Source organism: Stenella coeruleoalba, assembly GCF_951394435.1.
Source record: "Stenella coeruleoalba genome assembly, chromosome: 19".
Lineage (NCBI taxonomy): Eukaryota > Metazoa > Chordata > Mammalia > Artiodactyla > Delphinidae > Stenella > Stenella coeruleoalba.
Window position 1 is genome coordinate 53,102,072 of NC_137165.1, and position 14,082 is coordinate 53,116,153.

The following is a 14,082-nucleotide window of genomic DNA, read 5'->3' on the forward strand; positions in this document are numbered from 1 at the left end:
TCTTTACTTGGCCCTTAGCATCCCCCAGCTAGCAATTCCAAAGTGCTCTAAGATGACCTGCTCGGGTCTAAAATGATGCCCAAAGGGCCCCGGAGTACTGGGTATTTCAAACTGCTTTTCAAAAGGATCCTAAGCCCAAAGCGTCGGGCCTGCCCAGGCAGGGAGGGCTCGGCCCTTCTCGGGCCTCAGGAGCACTTCCCAAGGGGCCAGGGCTCTGGTCCCCAGCAGCTTGAGTCACCCCCCCCCGCCACCCCCCACCCCCCACCCCCCACCCCGGGTCCTGGGAGGTCGGGGGCGGGCAGAGGGCGGGGCGCGGCGGGGGCTCCGCCCCGAGGCGGGGCGCGGCGCGGCGCGGCACGCTCCCTCGGGGTCCCAGCGGGCGGGCACTCGGGCGGCCGCAGCGCGATGGAGGCGCCGGCGGAGCTGCTGGCCGCGCTGCCCGCGCTGGCCACCGCGCTGGCGCTGCTGCTTGCCTGGCTGCTGGTGAGGCGCGGGGCGGCCGCGAGCCCCGACCCCCCGGAGCCCGCGCCCCCGGAGTCCGCACCCCCGGCCGAGGCCAGCGGGACGCCCGCGCCGCTCGACCCCTGCGCGGCGGAGCCGGCAGCCGCGCCCGAGGGGCCGGGGGAACCCAAGCCGCCAGACGAGCCCACGCCGCCGGACGAGTCCGCGCCGCCGGAAGAGTCCGCGGCGGCGCCGGCGGAGGCGGAGGAGCAGGCCGCCGAGGAGAGGCAGGTACGGACCCGCCCTCCCGGGCTCCCCTTCCCACTCTGGGGCCAGGCACCCTCCGCGGCTCGGCGCCCCCTGGCGCCCCCGGCAGAGCCGAGAACCTGGCCCCCAGTCTTGAGCCGGGCTGCCTCAGGGAGGGCAGGAGCCCGCGGACGGCAGGAAGGGAAGGTCCCGGCGTGCAGATTCAACGCCCTCCCCCCCGAAGTGTCGCCGAGCCTGTCGGAGTTGTGTTTTGTCGCCTGGCTGGCTTTCCTCTTCTTGGCCTCTCCTCCCCCGGCACGGGTCATACCCCACTCCCCACCCCTCACCCTCCAGCCCACGGGTTCCCAAATCCACGTGCATGTGGCTTGTTTCAAGGGCTGCAATGACAGTTGTCTTGATAGTGGAAAATATAATACTTAAAGAAAAGAAAGAAAAAAAGGAAAGCTGCCTTTTCTTTTTAGGCTAATTTGAAATCCAGATTCCTGAGTCATTTATGTGTGATACCCATTGGGTGGGACTGAAAGAAAGGCACCGGACAATTGCAATCCTTTTTATTGCCGTTTCCAAACTGCACGGTGCTTTGCACACTCCCCCAGGGGCTGCAGATCAGTCGGGCCAGTGTGCAGTGAGGAAACAGGATAAGGCCCTCCTGCGGCACAGCTGAGCCCCCCCAAAGCCGCCCTCCTGCTTCTGCAGTCCAGCAGCTCTGTCCTGAGCCCGCGGCCGCCGTCTTGCTTCAGGATATCCAGATGGGCGTCTGATGGCTTGTGGGCACTCCTCTGCCCAGCCCGATACACTTTTTCCAATGTATCTCTTTAGATTGGAAGCCTAGTTGCCAGGCGCCTTCCCAGGACTTCAGCGCCCTTGGCCCTTCCAGGCCACCAGCAAGGGTCCAGAGCCTGATCAGAAGGCCTTGTTCTGACTCCTGAGGTCCCTTTCTTGGAAGGGAGGATGGCCAGGACGGTCAAAACTGTGAGCAAGCTGCTTTGGTGCGTTGTGAGCACGTCTGCAGCGCCCACTCTGAATTTTGCTGGACACAATGGTTTATACTGGAGAGAATCCTTGCAGGGAGGAGGAGGCAGCGAGGCTGGGCGGAGGCATTTCTCTTTGCTGAGTAATTGTTCCAGACCCCCTGTGAGCAGGCGCTTTGCTTGACAAGAGGGTGACTAATTGTGTCATTAGAGTGTATTCTGACCAGGCTGAGGAGAGCTGCTGTATTCATCCCAGGGAGCACCGAGGCCCTGTGGTTCTTGCTGACCTCACCTGTGGTGATGGCAGGTGGGGTTTGGACGTGTGCTGATGTGTTAGGTTTGCTCCCATATTTAGGATTCTCTTGGGAACAGGGGAGGTATAGGGGCTGTTCCCAGGCTGCCACTTGCTCTCAGTCAGCCCTGCTCCTAGAGTTAACACAGTGGCCCCTTTTCACCCAGAGGCAGCTTCTGGACTGAAGTTTAAAATGTTCTGTAGGGAATTCCCTGGTGGTCCAGTGGTTAAGACTCCACGCTCCCACTGCAGGGGGCCCAGGTTCGATCCCTGGTCGGGGAACTAAAATCCCGCATGCCACATGTCGTGGCCAAAAATAAATGAATAAATAAATAAAATGTCCTTTAGTGGTGCTCAGTCATCTCGATCCTCTGGGTTACAGCACTTCTGAAAGAACTTTCTACAAGGCCTCTAGGCTCTCGGCAGTATGATATCTATGTAAGGGGTTTAGCGGTTCTTTAAAAAGCAGCCCTGGTTTGCCTCTGGCTGGGAGAAAGCAGGTCCTGTGAGGGCGAGTGGGGGCTTCGAAGGACAAGGCACCTTACGGAGGCTAGTGTGGTGGACACAGCCTCGGAGCTGGTGTGATGCCAGAGCAGATGACTGGGACCGTTGAGGCTTGTGCGTCCCTCCTTCCTCTCCACGGCCTGTCCTGACGTGATCCACCCAACGGGAGAATTAAGTTTAAGTCCACTTCCTCCTTTGGAGGTCTCGCCCTCCCCTTTTGGGTTCAGGCCTCCAGCCCTCTCTGAGCTTGCAAGCCCACGTCGACTCCAGCTGTGCACAAGGCCCTGGGCCAGGTGCTGGGGGACACAAATATCCACTGTTACCCACTCCCCCGCCTTCCCGGTGGTGGCATTACCCCGAAAGGAGCTGCTAGCAACTGTCTGGAAACGGACTTGGGCATTTTCGAGAGCAGGTCCCACTGCTTTCTTCTGATGAACACACTGCCCAATCCTGGAGAGCAGACCGGAAGGCCCACTGGGGAAAAATAACTCAAGTCTGGGTTTGGGAAAGCAGCAGGGACGCCCTCAGCTAGCCTCTCCCTAAGTGAGCAGCAGCAGTGGGAGTGGAGGGGGGGCAGCCCCAGCTGCTGAGAGCGGGAAGGCACAGCCCCAGCCCCGGGAGAGTGGCGCTTAACTCACCTCTCCCCTCCCCCCTGCATTTTCCATTCTAATCCAATCGCCTCCCTTCTTGGCGAGGCCTGGGAGGCCTGGGGCAGCTGCTGCCCACCCTCACAAAGCTGATTATTGAGAAGGACCCAGAGCCCAGGGAAGCAGCCTTCCGCTGCGGCTGTGGGCCATGGGGAAGCGGCCCCTCGGCGCAGGAGAACCAAGTCGCATGAAGGGCCTCCGTGGGCTGGGAGGCTGAACTGGGACTGAAGAAATGCGGGCAGAGCAGCCCGGGCAGGGAGGCCGAGCAGAGGGCAGAGTTGTATTGTGAAACCTCTTGTCATTTCTCTCTGAGGGATTAGTGTGGGAGCGGGCAGGGGAGGGGGTGGGCATGCCCCACCCTCACAAAGAATTATGGAGAACAGCGTCAAGAACAGGAGCTGGTCCCTTTTAAGCCCAGGAAACGGTGCTTTTTGGGTGCTGAGGTATAGGTTAGGATTTTAGGATTTGCAGGCCTCTTACCTAATGGAGATGTGGTTTCCAGCAAGGCTGTATTGTAGGATACCAAACAGTGGTCATGGGCAAAGGGTCAAGTGTCGTTCAATAGTACTAGAGTCAAATCGCTCTGTCTGTGCCAGGACTCAGGCATCCTGGTGCTCGGGCCCTCAGTCTACTCAGAAACGGAGTAGGGACTTCCTATAAGGCAGCTGGCCAATGTCACAGGCAGGGAGACTGTTCGAGATTGAAGGAGACCAAAGAGACAGGAAAGACAAATGAAATGCCTGATCATTGATTGGATTCTGGATTTGGGGTCGGGGGGTGGAGCGGGGGTGTGGGGAGCTATAAAGAATATTTGGGGGACTTCCCAGGTGGTCCAGTGGTTAAGACTTCGCCTTCCAATGCAGGGGGTGCAGGTTCCATCCCTTGTCGGGGAGCTAAGATCCCACATACCTGGAGGCCAAAACACCAAAACATAAAACAGGAGCAATATTGTAACAAACTTAATAAGACTTAAAAAAAAAAAAAAGAATATTTTGGAGATAACTGGATCATGTGTCAAATGAATGGTTTATTAGATCATTTTATTGTATCAACGCGCACTTTCTTGAGTGTGATGCCGGCGTTGTGATCATGTAGAAAAATGTCCTTGTTCTTAGGAAGGTGCATGCTGAAACGTTCAGGGATAAACATGTCATGATTCACATAGTCCCACACACAGATCATGGGTGTGTATGGAGAGAGAGTACAAAGATGGATGGAAAAATGTTAAGGATTGGTGAATCTAGGTGAAAGGGTGTATGAGTGTTCATTGTATTATTCTGTCAACTTCTCTGTAGGCTTGGAATTTTCCAACATACAATGTCAGGAAAAAGGAACCCAGTGAGGAATTTCTCAGGAAACGGCTTGGTTTTTCGGGCACTCTAGGGGTGCTGGTCTGATTGAGCTGCAGAGCCTCCTCTGTCTGTCCTCGCCATGCAGCTGGGCCCTGGTTCACCTTTTCTGAAGTTATCTTGCTGTTAGGTCCATCTTGTCACCAGCCTTGTCACCGCAGGCCTGCCCCCCGGGAGCTGCAGAGCCCCTAGCCCTCCCAGAATGATCAAGAAGCAGGTAAATCCCATCCCCCATCATGTGTCTTGAGCTTCATTTATTTTTTTTTCTTTATTGTATTTTATTTTCATTTTTTTCTTTTTCATGTCCTGACCTTCGTGGTGTCAGCATGACTCCACTTTTCTGTTCTCTTAACAGAAGCCAGTTTAGTGGAGGCTAACAGATACCTGGCAGGTGTTCATACCACTTTGAGTCCGCTCGGCCTGCTATAACAAAGTACTGTAGATTGACTGGTTGAAACAACAGACATTTATTTCTCCCAGTTCTGGAGGCTGAGAGTCCAAGATCAAGGTACTGGCGGATTCGGTTCCTGGTGAGAACCCACTTCCCAGCCAGCTGACAGCTGCCTTTTTGCTGTGTCCTCACACAGCACAGAGGACACTCTGGTGTCTTCCTCTTCTTATGAGGGCCCTAACCTCATCATGGGGGCCCCCACTGTCATGACCTCATTAAGCCTAATTGCCTCCCCTAGGTCCCACCTCCAAGTACCATCACATTGGGGGTTCAGCATATAGGTTCTGGGGGATACAAGCAGTCTGTATCAGATCTAGTGGTTTTCTAGGGGGGTGGGAAACAGAAGTAATCCAAATGTCCATTAATTAGGACGTTAGATTAGTAAGCAAATCGGTAGAAATAAGTAAGGAAAAAAGCCGAACACAAAACAGGAATTATGTCTTCACATCATCGCAATGACGTACATCAACTAAACAAGATGACGCAGAGGGCTGGAAGCAGAGTTCAACGTTTAGAGCTGCAAGAGGGTATGTTTTGTAAAGTTCTTTAAGCTCATAATTATTTTTTCATATGAGAAAGAAGTTGGGGCTTTCCTAATAGCTAAATTTCGTTCATCCTTTCAGAGATAGAGTCTTGTTTGCACATAGAAAATGTAGCTGTCAGAGTTTTTCTACTTAGTGGGAAGACGTAAACTCCCAAAGAACGTGTTTAAGAAGAAAGCTGTCTGCCTTCAGAGAGTTAGAAATAAAACGCTGAGCGTGTTCACTTTTAGACAGTTTCTTTTTTGTAGTCTTTTCCTTCCCAGACCATCGGCCCAAACCACAGCGTGGGAGGGGTGAGACCAACTTAGACCCTTGGTGGACGTTCTTTTTGAGAAATGCCAAGTCCCTGGTAGCCAGAGCGTTTCTGGAACAACCTGAGGCAGAGCGCCCTGGGTTTGCCCCTGTTAAGGACAGATAAATGGAAGAGGGGCCAGAAACCCCTCCTCCTGTCGGGCCCTGACGCACAGACAGAGCTGCTGGCTGCCATTCCGATTGCCTGCTGCCTGATAAGAACCAAAGACGGAAGCCTGGGATGCTAATAGCAATCATTCCTTCTCTCTTGCCGGGGAGGTGGGCACATAGGTCACCTTCTCCTGGCCAAGGTGGCTAAAGAACAGCTAATGAGATTAACCAGCCTGAAGGAGACCCAGTGCAAGAATTCCTGGAACTTGCTTATCTGGTATTTTTGCCTCTGAATAGCCTTAGGACTTGGGGAAGTCACTTAACCTTGTAGATTTCCCATCTACAAAATGAAGGGGTTGAACTAAAATGATGTCTGAACGTCTGGAACAATCTGGGATTGTCTGCTTTCTAGTCATCAGCTCCTTTCACGGCCTGGGTAGAGGGTGTGTGTGCGCCTGCGCACATGTGCGTTTTTTTTCTTTGTGTGTTTGTTTTGGCTGTGTTGGGTCTTCGTAGCTGCGCGTGGGCTTCTCTGGTTGCGGCGAGTGGGGGCTACTCTTCGTTTCGGTGCACGGGCTTATCATTGTGGTGGCTTCTCTTGTTGCGGAGCACGGGCTCTAGGCTTGTGGGCTTCAGTAGTTGTGGCACGCGGGCTCAGTAGTTGTGGCTCGTGGGCCCTAGAGCGCAGGCTCGGTAGTTGTGGCACATGGGCTTAGTTGCTCCGCGGCATGTAGGATCTTCCCGGACCAGGGATAGAAGCTGTGTCCCCTGCACTGGCAGGTGGATTCTTAACCACTGTGCCGCCAGGGAGGTCCGTGCTCGTGTTTAATATTTCCAAGTTAGAAATCCTGGCAGACATTGCTAACCCTCTGGGCAGTCTGGTTGAGACAACCCTGGGCTTGGTCTCAGCAAGGGCCTAATTCTGTGACCTTGGTATTAATACTCTTTCTCCCGGCCAGATTCTTCCTTGCTGAAGGCTCAGTGTCTGAGGTCAATCTCAAGACAAGAAAATACCTCTGGCCCAGTGGCCTCCTATGAAGGTCTGTAAACCTGCTCCAGGGTCAGACCATTCTTTGTCTTTATTCCTCGTGATCTAAAGCTGGTTTCCCTTCCTCGGGTGGAGGCCGAGATCTTAAGGAGATATTAAATGCTGGCCCCCTACATTCTGTATTGCCCTTGGAGTTAGTCATGGTCAAAATTCTTAAGTCCTGGCTTTCCCCAACACAATGATTTCACTTCTTCTGACCCTCTCAGATCTGATTTGGTCAGTCCCTTAGTTTTCTTCCCCGTCCTTGACCTTCTCTGTTAATCCCGAAATGCAGAGACTAGAATTCAACCACTGACGGAGGGTCTGGTAGATGCCTGATTGCTGCTTCAGGGTATTTTTTTTTAAATGAAGCTTTTGATGTCCTCTAAATCCGATTTATAGGAACAGTGCCAAAACCTGTTAATCTGATAGGATTGACTCCGGCAGGCTGCTGTCTGAGCCAGACAGAGTGTGTTTGGGGCTTGGGAACGTGCCCCGATTGGGATCTGAGGTCAGAGTCTGGGATGGTCCCTTTGGTCTGGACGTTTGGACACACCGCCCTACGGGCTGGCTCCTCATGCCCTGGGGCAGTGTGCAGCTCCTAAACCTCTCCCTCTCCCTCTCCCCAGCCCTGACCCCTTGAGTCAGTGGCTGAGCAGGTCCTCCCTCTCCTGTGCTCTTTGCTGAAGAAGCTCCTGCCCATAATATCAAGCGGAGCACTGACATCAGGGCCTGGACCACCACCGCCACCTCCCAGAATACACTGGCCACGATCGGCCTCCTGGTCTGTGGTTGATGGTGCCCAAATGTATATGCCCAGCCCAGCACCGTCCCAGCTGCCTCCCAGACACCTCCCGTCTGTTGTCTAATGAGCACCGCAGACAGTCATGTCTCATAAGGGGGCCTCATTTCTGTCCCGCTGGCACGCCCTGCGCCTCCTCCCCAAGCCCAGTGACATTCATCCCACTCAGAGTCTAGCACCCCTCCCACAGCTGCTCAGACCAAGAGCCCACGTGTCTTCCTGGTTTCTTCCTTTCCCTCTCCGGCCACCCCCCACCCCCGCAGTCACTCCATCAGCCAGTCCTGTCACCCGTGTCTCCAGAAGGCCTCCTGCCTGCTGCCACGTCTGCCCATCTTCCTGGCCACTGCTCCTGTCCAAGGCTCAGCCGGCTGTTCGGTAACCTCCCCAGCGGTCTCCCTGCCTCCAGTGTGTACCCCACCCAAGCCCCACCCCGCAACCAGCAACCAGCGTGCTGGTGCTGTCCGCTGTCCGTAACGTAGAAACCTCATCTCCTGTTCTGCTTACAGCCCCCAGTGGCTTCCATCGCTCACAGAATAAACTCCGGGCTCTTACCAGGGCCCCTGAGGCCCAGCAGGACCCTGGCCCTCTGCCTCTTCTCCCAGCTGCCCCGCCCCCTCCGCTCAGTGCACACACACACACACACACACACACAGGCCAGGCCTGGCGCTGCCCCTCCCTTGCCTGGCAGACTCTCCCCAGCCTAGATCTTCACAGATTGCTCATCCTCCCCTTTCAAGTCTCTGTGTCCTTGGCCACCTTGGCGGATATAAATTCCCCCCAGTACATCGTCCCATCCGGCTGGCTTCCTTCTCAGCACTCAGTACGGGCTGAGATCATCTTTTATTTTAGCCTGCATTGTCTGCCGCAGTGCAGTGTCAGCCCGTGAGAACAGGGTCCTTGCGTGCCACGTTCATGGCCACGTCCCCAGCTCCTACAACAGGCCCGGCGGACAAGCGGCTCCCAGAAAGAACTTGCTGAATGAATAAGCTGCAATGACAACAAAAAGGAAAGAAAACTCTGTGGGTTCCTGCCGAAAGGCAAGTGCTGCCTCCTCGTAGGACTGCCCTGGGCAGCAGGGGTCTTATTTCTCTTCACGCCCAGCCTCTAGCCCAGGACCTTGCGTGTCGCCTGCCTGCAGTGCATCCCTAGAGCTGTGTATTGTGCCCCAGAGAGGCAGACGGCTCTGTAAGGTAGTCATCCCCCCAACGTGAGACGTGTTCAAACAGACTGGATAACCGGCAATTCATCAAAGGTTTTATCAACTGGAGTTTGGTACTGGGTAGAAGCCATGTTAGATCAGTGGCTTTCTAACATTTTTTAATGCCCCGGATACCTTTTTCCCTCTTTAATCCTACACGGGAGGAAGCCCAGTGCACAGAGGAAAAGAGGAGCTGCTCTGGGTGAGGGTCTCCGCCCCTCTGCCCTTCCCCCTCCTCCTCGCAGTGGTCCCCGCAGCCCCTCCACTCGGCTCCAGGGCTCTGCCGACCGCGGGTAGAATAATAACATGAGTTCAAGACCGTCCAGGTCAGATCCTGTGATCTCAGAGGACCGCATCCAGACAGAGGAAGGAGAGGGGCTCTGGGGTGAACAGCCGAGGACAGATCCTGTGCCCGAGGCTGTGGTCCCAAGGATGACCCCACGTTCCAGCCCGCCCCCGCACCCCATGGCACGTGTGGTGGGTGGGAGAGGACGGCACTTGCCAGAAAGCCCTTAGAGACTGACCTCCCTGAGTCTGGAAGCGGGAGAGCTTCGAAAGCCAGGGGTTGTTTGGATTGAACGTGGCAACCGTCATTATGGGGCTTTGGCAGGAAGAGCGTCATGAAGTCGGCATTTTAAGCTGTCCTCAGAGCAGATGACTGGAGGAGAGTGGAGTCGAGGACACCGTGCCTGTGAAGGCACTGAGTGACTGAGACAGGAGTGGGGAGAATGAGGGGGTGGATCCCAGACGGCTCTCAGAGGCGGGGAGAGTCTAGAAGCCAGAATAGAAAGGAAACAGCAGGAAATTCCCTGGCGGTCCAGTGGTTAGGGCTCCACACTTCACTGCAGGGGGCTCGGGTTCACTCCTTGGTCAGGGACCTGAGATCCCACATGCCGTGTGGCATGGACAAAAGAAAGAAAAAAGAATCAACATTCCCAAGCCGTGATAAAGTGTCAAGATGCTGTGACGGCAGGGATAAAATGGACACGTGGAGGAGGCCAGCTTGGGACAAGAAGACTTCAGTTTCTCGTCACGGGGCACATGCCCTGTCCAGCTGCACGCGTGGATTTAGAGAGCTGGCCTGAGCGGCCTCAGCCTGCAGCGAGGGTGGCTGAGTTGTTCTGATGGAGCGGGCAGAGAGAGCGGCCTGGTCATGACCTCTGCTGGCCCATCCTCCCCACCCAGAGTCGGCGCCCCGGGGACTGGCGCCGGCTCTGCTCTCTCTGCTCGCCCCACAGCCGACGTCCCCCTCTGAATGCGGAGGATGAACAGCCTGACTGCCTGATGGAATCCTTCTGGAAGGAGTGCCAACCATGTCCCGCCCGCTCCCGCTGGAGTGGGAGCCTGGAAGCAGCCCTTGCGCCAGGAAACCCTCTCCGGAGAAGGAGGGGTCAGTGGGCCCGACCCAGGCTGCGGGGCGGCGCATGGGGGATGCTGCTGAGGCCCCCGGAGAGCTCTGTTATCTCTGTCGTTGCCGCCTACGCGGGGAGGGAGGGACAGGCCGGCCTCCCCCTCTGCCTGCCTGGGGGAGCCGTGGTCCTCCCTGTCTGAAACCAGTCCGGACTGACTGGGGGGCAGGGGCGTTGGTGCAGCCACAGGTGGCTGGTCACAGGGTCCAACAGACCCTATTTGCAGGACTCCAGGGCAGACCCATCTCATTAGGCAGACGGACAGACAGACAGAGAGCTATCTCCCTGTCTCTGTCTCCCCCCATCTCTGCTGTACTTCAGCCTGTGTCTCGGGCCTGCATCAGCCAGGGCAGCCGTAAATGGTGATGTGCTGCCTGTCAGCTATGCATGTGGCCCCTGGGGGCTCTGAGAAGCCTCCTTCCAAGCCCCTGTGGGCCCTGCAGCCCCCTCCCATCCCCTCCGCCACCCATCCCGTCTTGGCCTCTGGGGGACTCCGGTCTTGGGCTCCTGGCCTTGGCGAGGCTGTCAGGAGGCCCTCCCTCCACCTGCCTCCATCGGTGGAAAAGCTGAATTAGAAAAGTAGCCCAGAACGTGTGAAGTTAGAACGAGTCTCTAACCTGCTGAGACGCTGGTCACTGAGCTGACCGGGGAGGGGTCTCAGTCCCGCGCCTGCTCTGGGGACCAGCCAGGATGACACCAGCTGTCAGTCTCAGAGGCTGTCACCAATTCACAGTTTTCATTACATTGATTTACTTTCATTTGCACTTGGGGCTGCCATAACAAAGTACCACAGGCTGGGTGGCTTCAACAACAGGAATGTATTTTCTCCAGAACCGTGAGGTCGAGGTGTCGGGGGTCTGGTCCCTCCTGAGGCCTCTCTCCTCGGTTGCACGTGCTGCCTTCTTGCTGGGTCCTCACGTGGTTTCTCCTCTGTGTGCAAGCTTCCCTGCTGTCTCTCCGCGTGTCCACATTTCCTCTTATAAGGACACCAGTCAGATTGGATTAGGACCCACCCTAATAACCTGACTGAACTTACCTCTTTGTAGACCCTCTCTCCAGATACAGTCATAGTCTGGAGTACTGAGGGTTCAGACCTCAACATATGAATTTGGGGAAGGACACAATGCAGCCCTTAAGGCATGGGTACCATGCAGCATTCTCAGGACCAAGGGCACGGACCAGAAATCAACAGTGGTGATGGCCTCTCGTGAGATCTGCAGTCAGCGCTCTGAGCAGCTGCTGGGTGCATCCGGCCTCCAGGCCCGGTCCTGGCCGAGCTGTGGGGCACGGCTGCCCCACCAGCCACAGGAGAGCAAGCCCCAGAGTGGGACTCAGGCCCTGAGAGCCCTGAGGAGTCGCCTTGGGCCTTCGAGACTCATTCGGCAAAGACAGAGCTGAGGGCCCAATTCCTTTAGCCTCTCAGTTCAGGCCCTTACATCTCTCACCTGTGCTTTGAACCTTCCTGCCTCCTGTCTCGCCAGTGCATCCCCACGAACTGCTCCCAAACGCAGCTCTCATCCTGTTTCTCCGCACTTTGAAGCTTCGGTGGCTCCTCAGGGCCTTGTGCTCTATAAGCTCTCTAGTCCGGGCCCTGCATTCCTGGCCTCCCACCCCGCCCTGCAGTCACACCAAACTCCAAGGAGTCACTGGAAAAGCCGGGAGGTTCCAGGCCTGGCCAGCTCTTCTTAGACCCAGCTCAGGATTCTCGTCCCTTCCAAGGCCTCCCCTGCGCCCCTCAGGCTCAGCTGAGCTCCCCTCCTGAGGGCCCCCCACCATCGTGTTGCTTGAATGCATAAGGTATGTACCTGCCAAAGCAGAACTTAAAGATGGGATGTGCTACGAGCAGGTACGCAGGTAAAATCCTTTATCTTTTGGCCGCACTCTGCAGCTTGCGGGATCTTAGTTCCCCGACCAGGGATGGAACCTGGGCCCCAGCAGTGAGAGCGCCAAGCCCTAACCACTGGAACGCCAGGGAGTTTCCAGTAAAGTCCTTACTGACTGCTCTTCCAGACAAAGGCTTCGACAGAGCATTTTGCACACGGTCGGTCTCCCTTTATTCTTCTCCTTTGCTGTCGTGCACACAGCTCACCATCTTGAAGCAAAGAGCACTGGACTGAGGCCAAAGAGTCCCAGCCTCCAGAAGGGCTTCCATCCTGGTCTCAGTCGCTCTTACGCATTTTTTATAAAATAAGGGCAAAATGCAATGAAGAGTGATTTTTAAACTTTTTCTTTTTTTAAATAATGGAAGGCTTCCCATTATTATGATGTTGTCTAGAAGACCAGTAAGTAACCCAGGTAAACGTGAGGCCTTGGGCCCCACCCTGGAGCGGGCCCCCCTACCCACCCCCACTGCTGTGCAGCTGGTATTTGACAGAGGCAAGAGCCTCCTGGCAGAGCATGAGATGTTCTGGGCTTGTGGAGTGGGATGTGAGTGGACGGTGTCTGTGGTGTGGACTCTGGCTGTCGGTGACAGAAACTGGGTTCAGGTGAGCTTTCGCAGAACCAGGATTTGAGTCGCTCACATACTGGGGAGGCAGGGGTGGAACAGCCAGGGACTCCCGACCCCGGCGACCCTGGGCAGCTCCCGAGCTCCCGGTCCCTTGTGCCCAAGCAGAAGTTGGGCCCAGGGTCACATCCGCCTGCCCTGCCCATTGTGGTGTGTGGGGGGGGTCTGACTGCCCGACTGGCAGTTCCCACCAGGACCACAGGCTTCAAAGGGCATCTTCTGAAAGAAGGGGGTTTCTGTGCAGACAGAAAACAGTAAATGGCCGATTCAGCAATGTTTTCCAAACTTCATTAAGTCTCAAATAAGAAATCTGTTTATTTGAATTGCACCGCTGTCTATAAAGTCACAGAAGTTTTATAAAACGGTATCTACAGCAACCACACACACCACTATTTATCTTTAATTTCGTATTGGGATACAGGGCCGCCCCTGAAGTCTTAGTGTAGTTTTAAGTCTTAATAACTGAAGAAGTGTAAATGCTACAAACCTACAAAATACATCAGTTGAGTATTTACTTATTTAAATTCCTTTTATACTTAGTTTCCTGACATTTGAACGCTGTGTTTTTCATTTTAAGTCTTTGTGAGTGTTGGAATCTGGACGGACAAGCAGCTAGAGGAGTCCTCTCCTGTGGGCACCTCAGATACCTGGTCGACCTCCCTTGAGGTCATGTCCAGACTGTCACGTGTGCCTCCAATCCTCATAAGATCACAAGGCTGGACTCACAAAGGCAATCCCTTTAGTCACGGACCATCCGCCCATGAATGGTTTTCCAAAGTCTGAAAATCAGCTAGAGCCCCTAGCCGGGGGTATTATATGAATCTGGATAAGAAACGTCAACATATTTACAATGTAGATAACTAACCTTTCAAGCGACATTTTTTGGTATGTTGGGAGCATTTATGCTTCTGAAGTTATTAAATCTTAAAATCACACTAAGACGTTGGCTGCACAACTTTTAAATACTAGTAGCAACCTCTAAATTGCTTTCGTGACTCACCAATGGGTCATAACCAGTTTTAAAAGTACCACACTTCAAAAGTCAAGTGCAAAATCCAAATGTAGACCAGCCTCTCCCCAGGGGGGTGCTGGCAGGTCAACTGACGCCGTGTCTCTTTGGGATAAAGAGGTCTGCCTTGGTCCTTGAATTTACCATCCTGGGTGGCAATTACCTGGGTCTATGTCTTTCCTGCCGGACTGTGAGCTCCTTCACGAAGGGGCTGTGCTTGCTTTTTTGTTGTTTTTCCTTTAGCCTTTGCGTCCCTCGACATAGT

The 14,082-nt window shown here is 54.9% G+C and overlaps 1 protein-coding gene across 3 annotated transcripts in view; it reads left to right on the plus strand.

The window, feature by feature from the left end:
- The first annotated feature begins 347 nt into the window (after window positions 1–347).
- The window catches only part of MXRA7 (matrix remodeling associated 7), a 30,507-nt gene continuing 16,772 nt past the window's right edge, over window positions 348–14,082 (plus strand). The window contains exon 1 of one of the 3 annotated variants that reach the window (XM_079904296.1): window positions 348–732. In XM_079904296.1, the coding sequence (XP_079760422.1) occupies window positions 406–732 (327 nt within the window). In that variant the 5' untranslated portion in view covers window positions 348–405. The remainder of the gene's footprint in view (window positions 733–14,082) is intronic. The other 2 variants (XM_079904297.1, XM_079904298.1) reach the window with 2 other exon arrangements.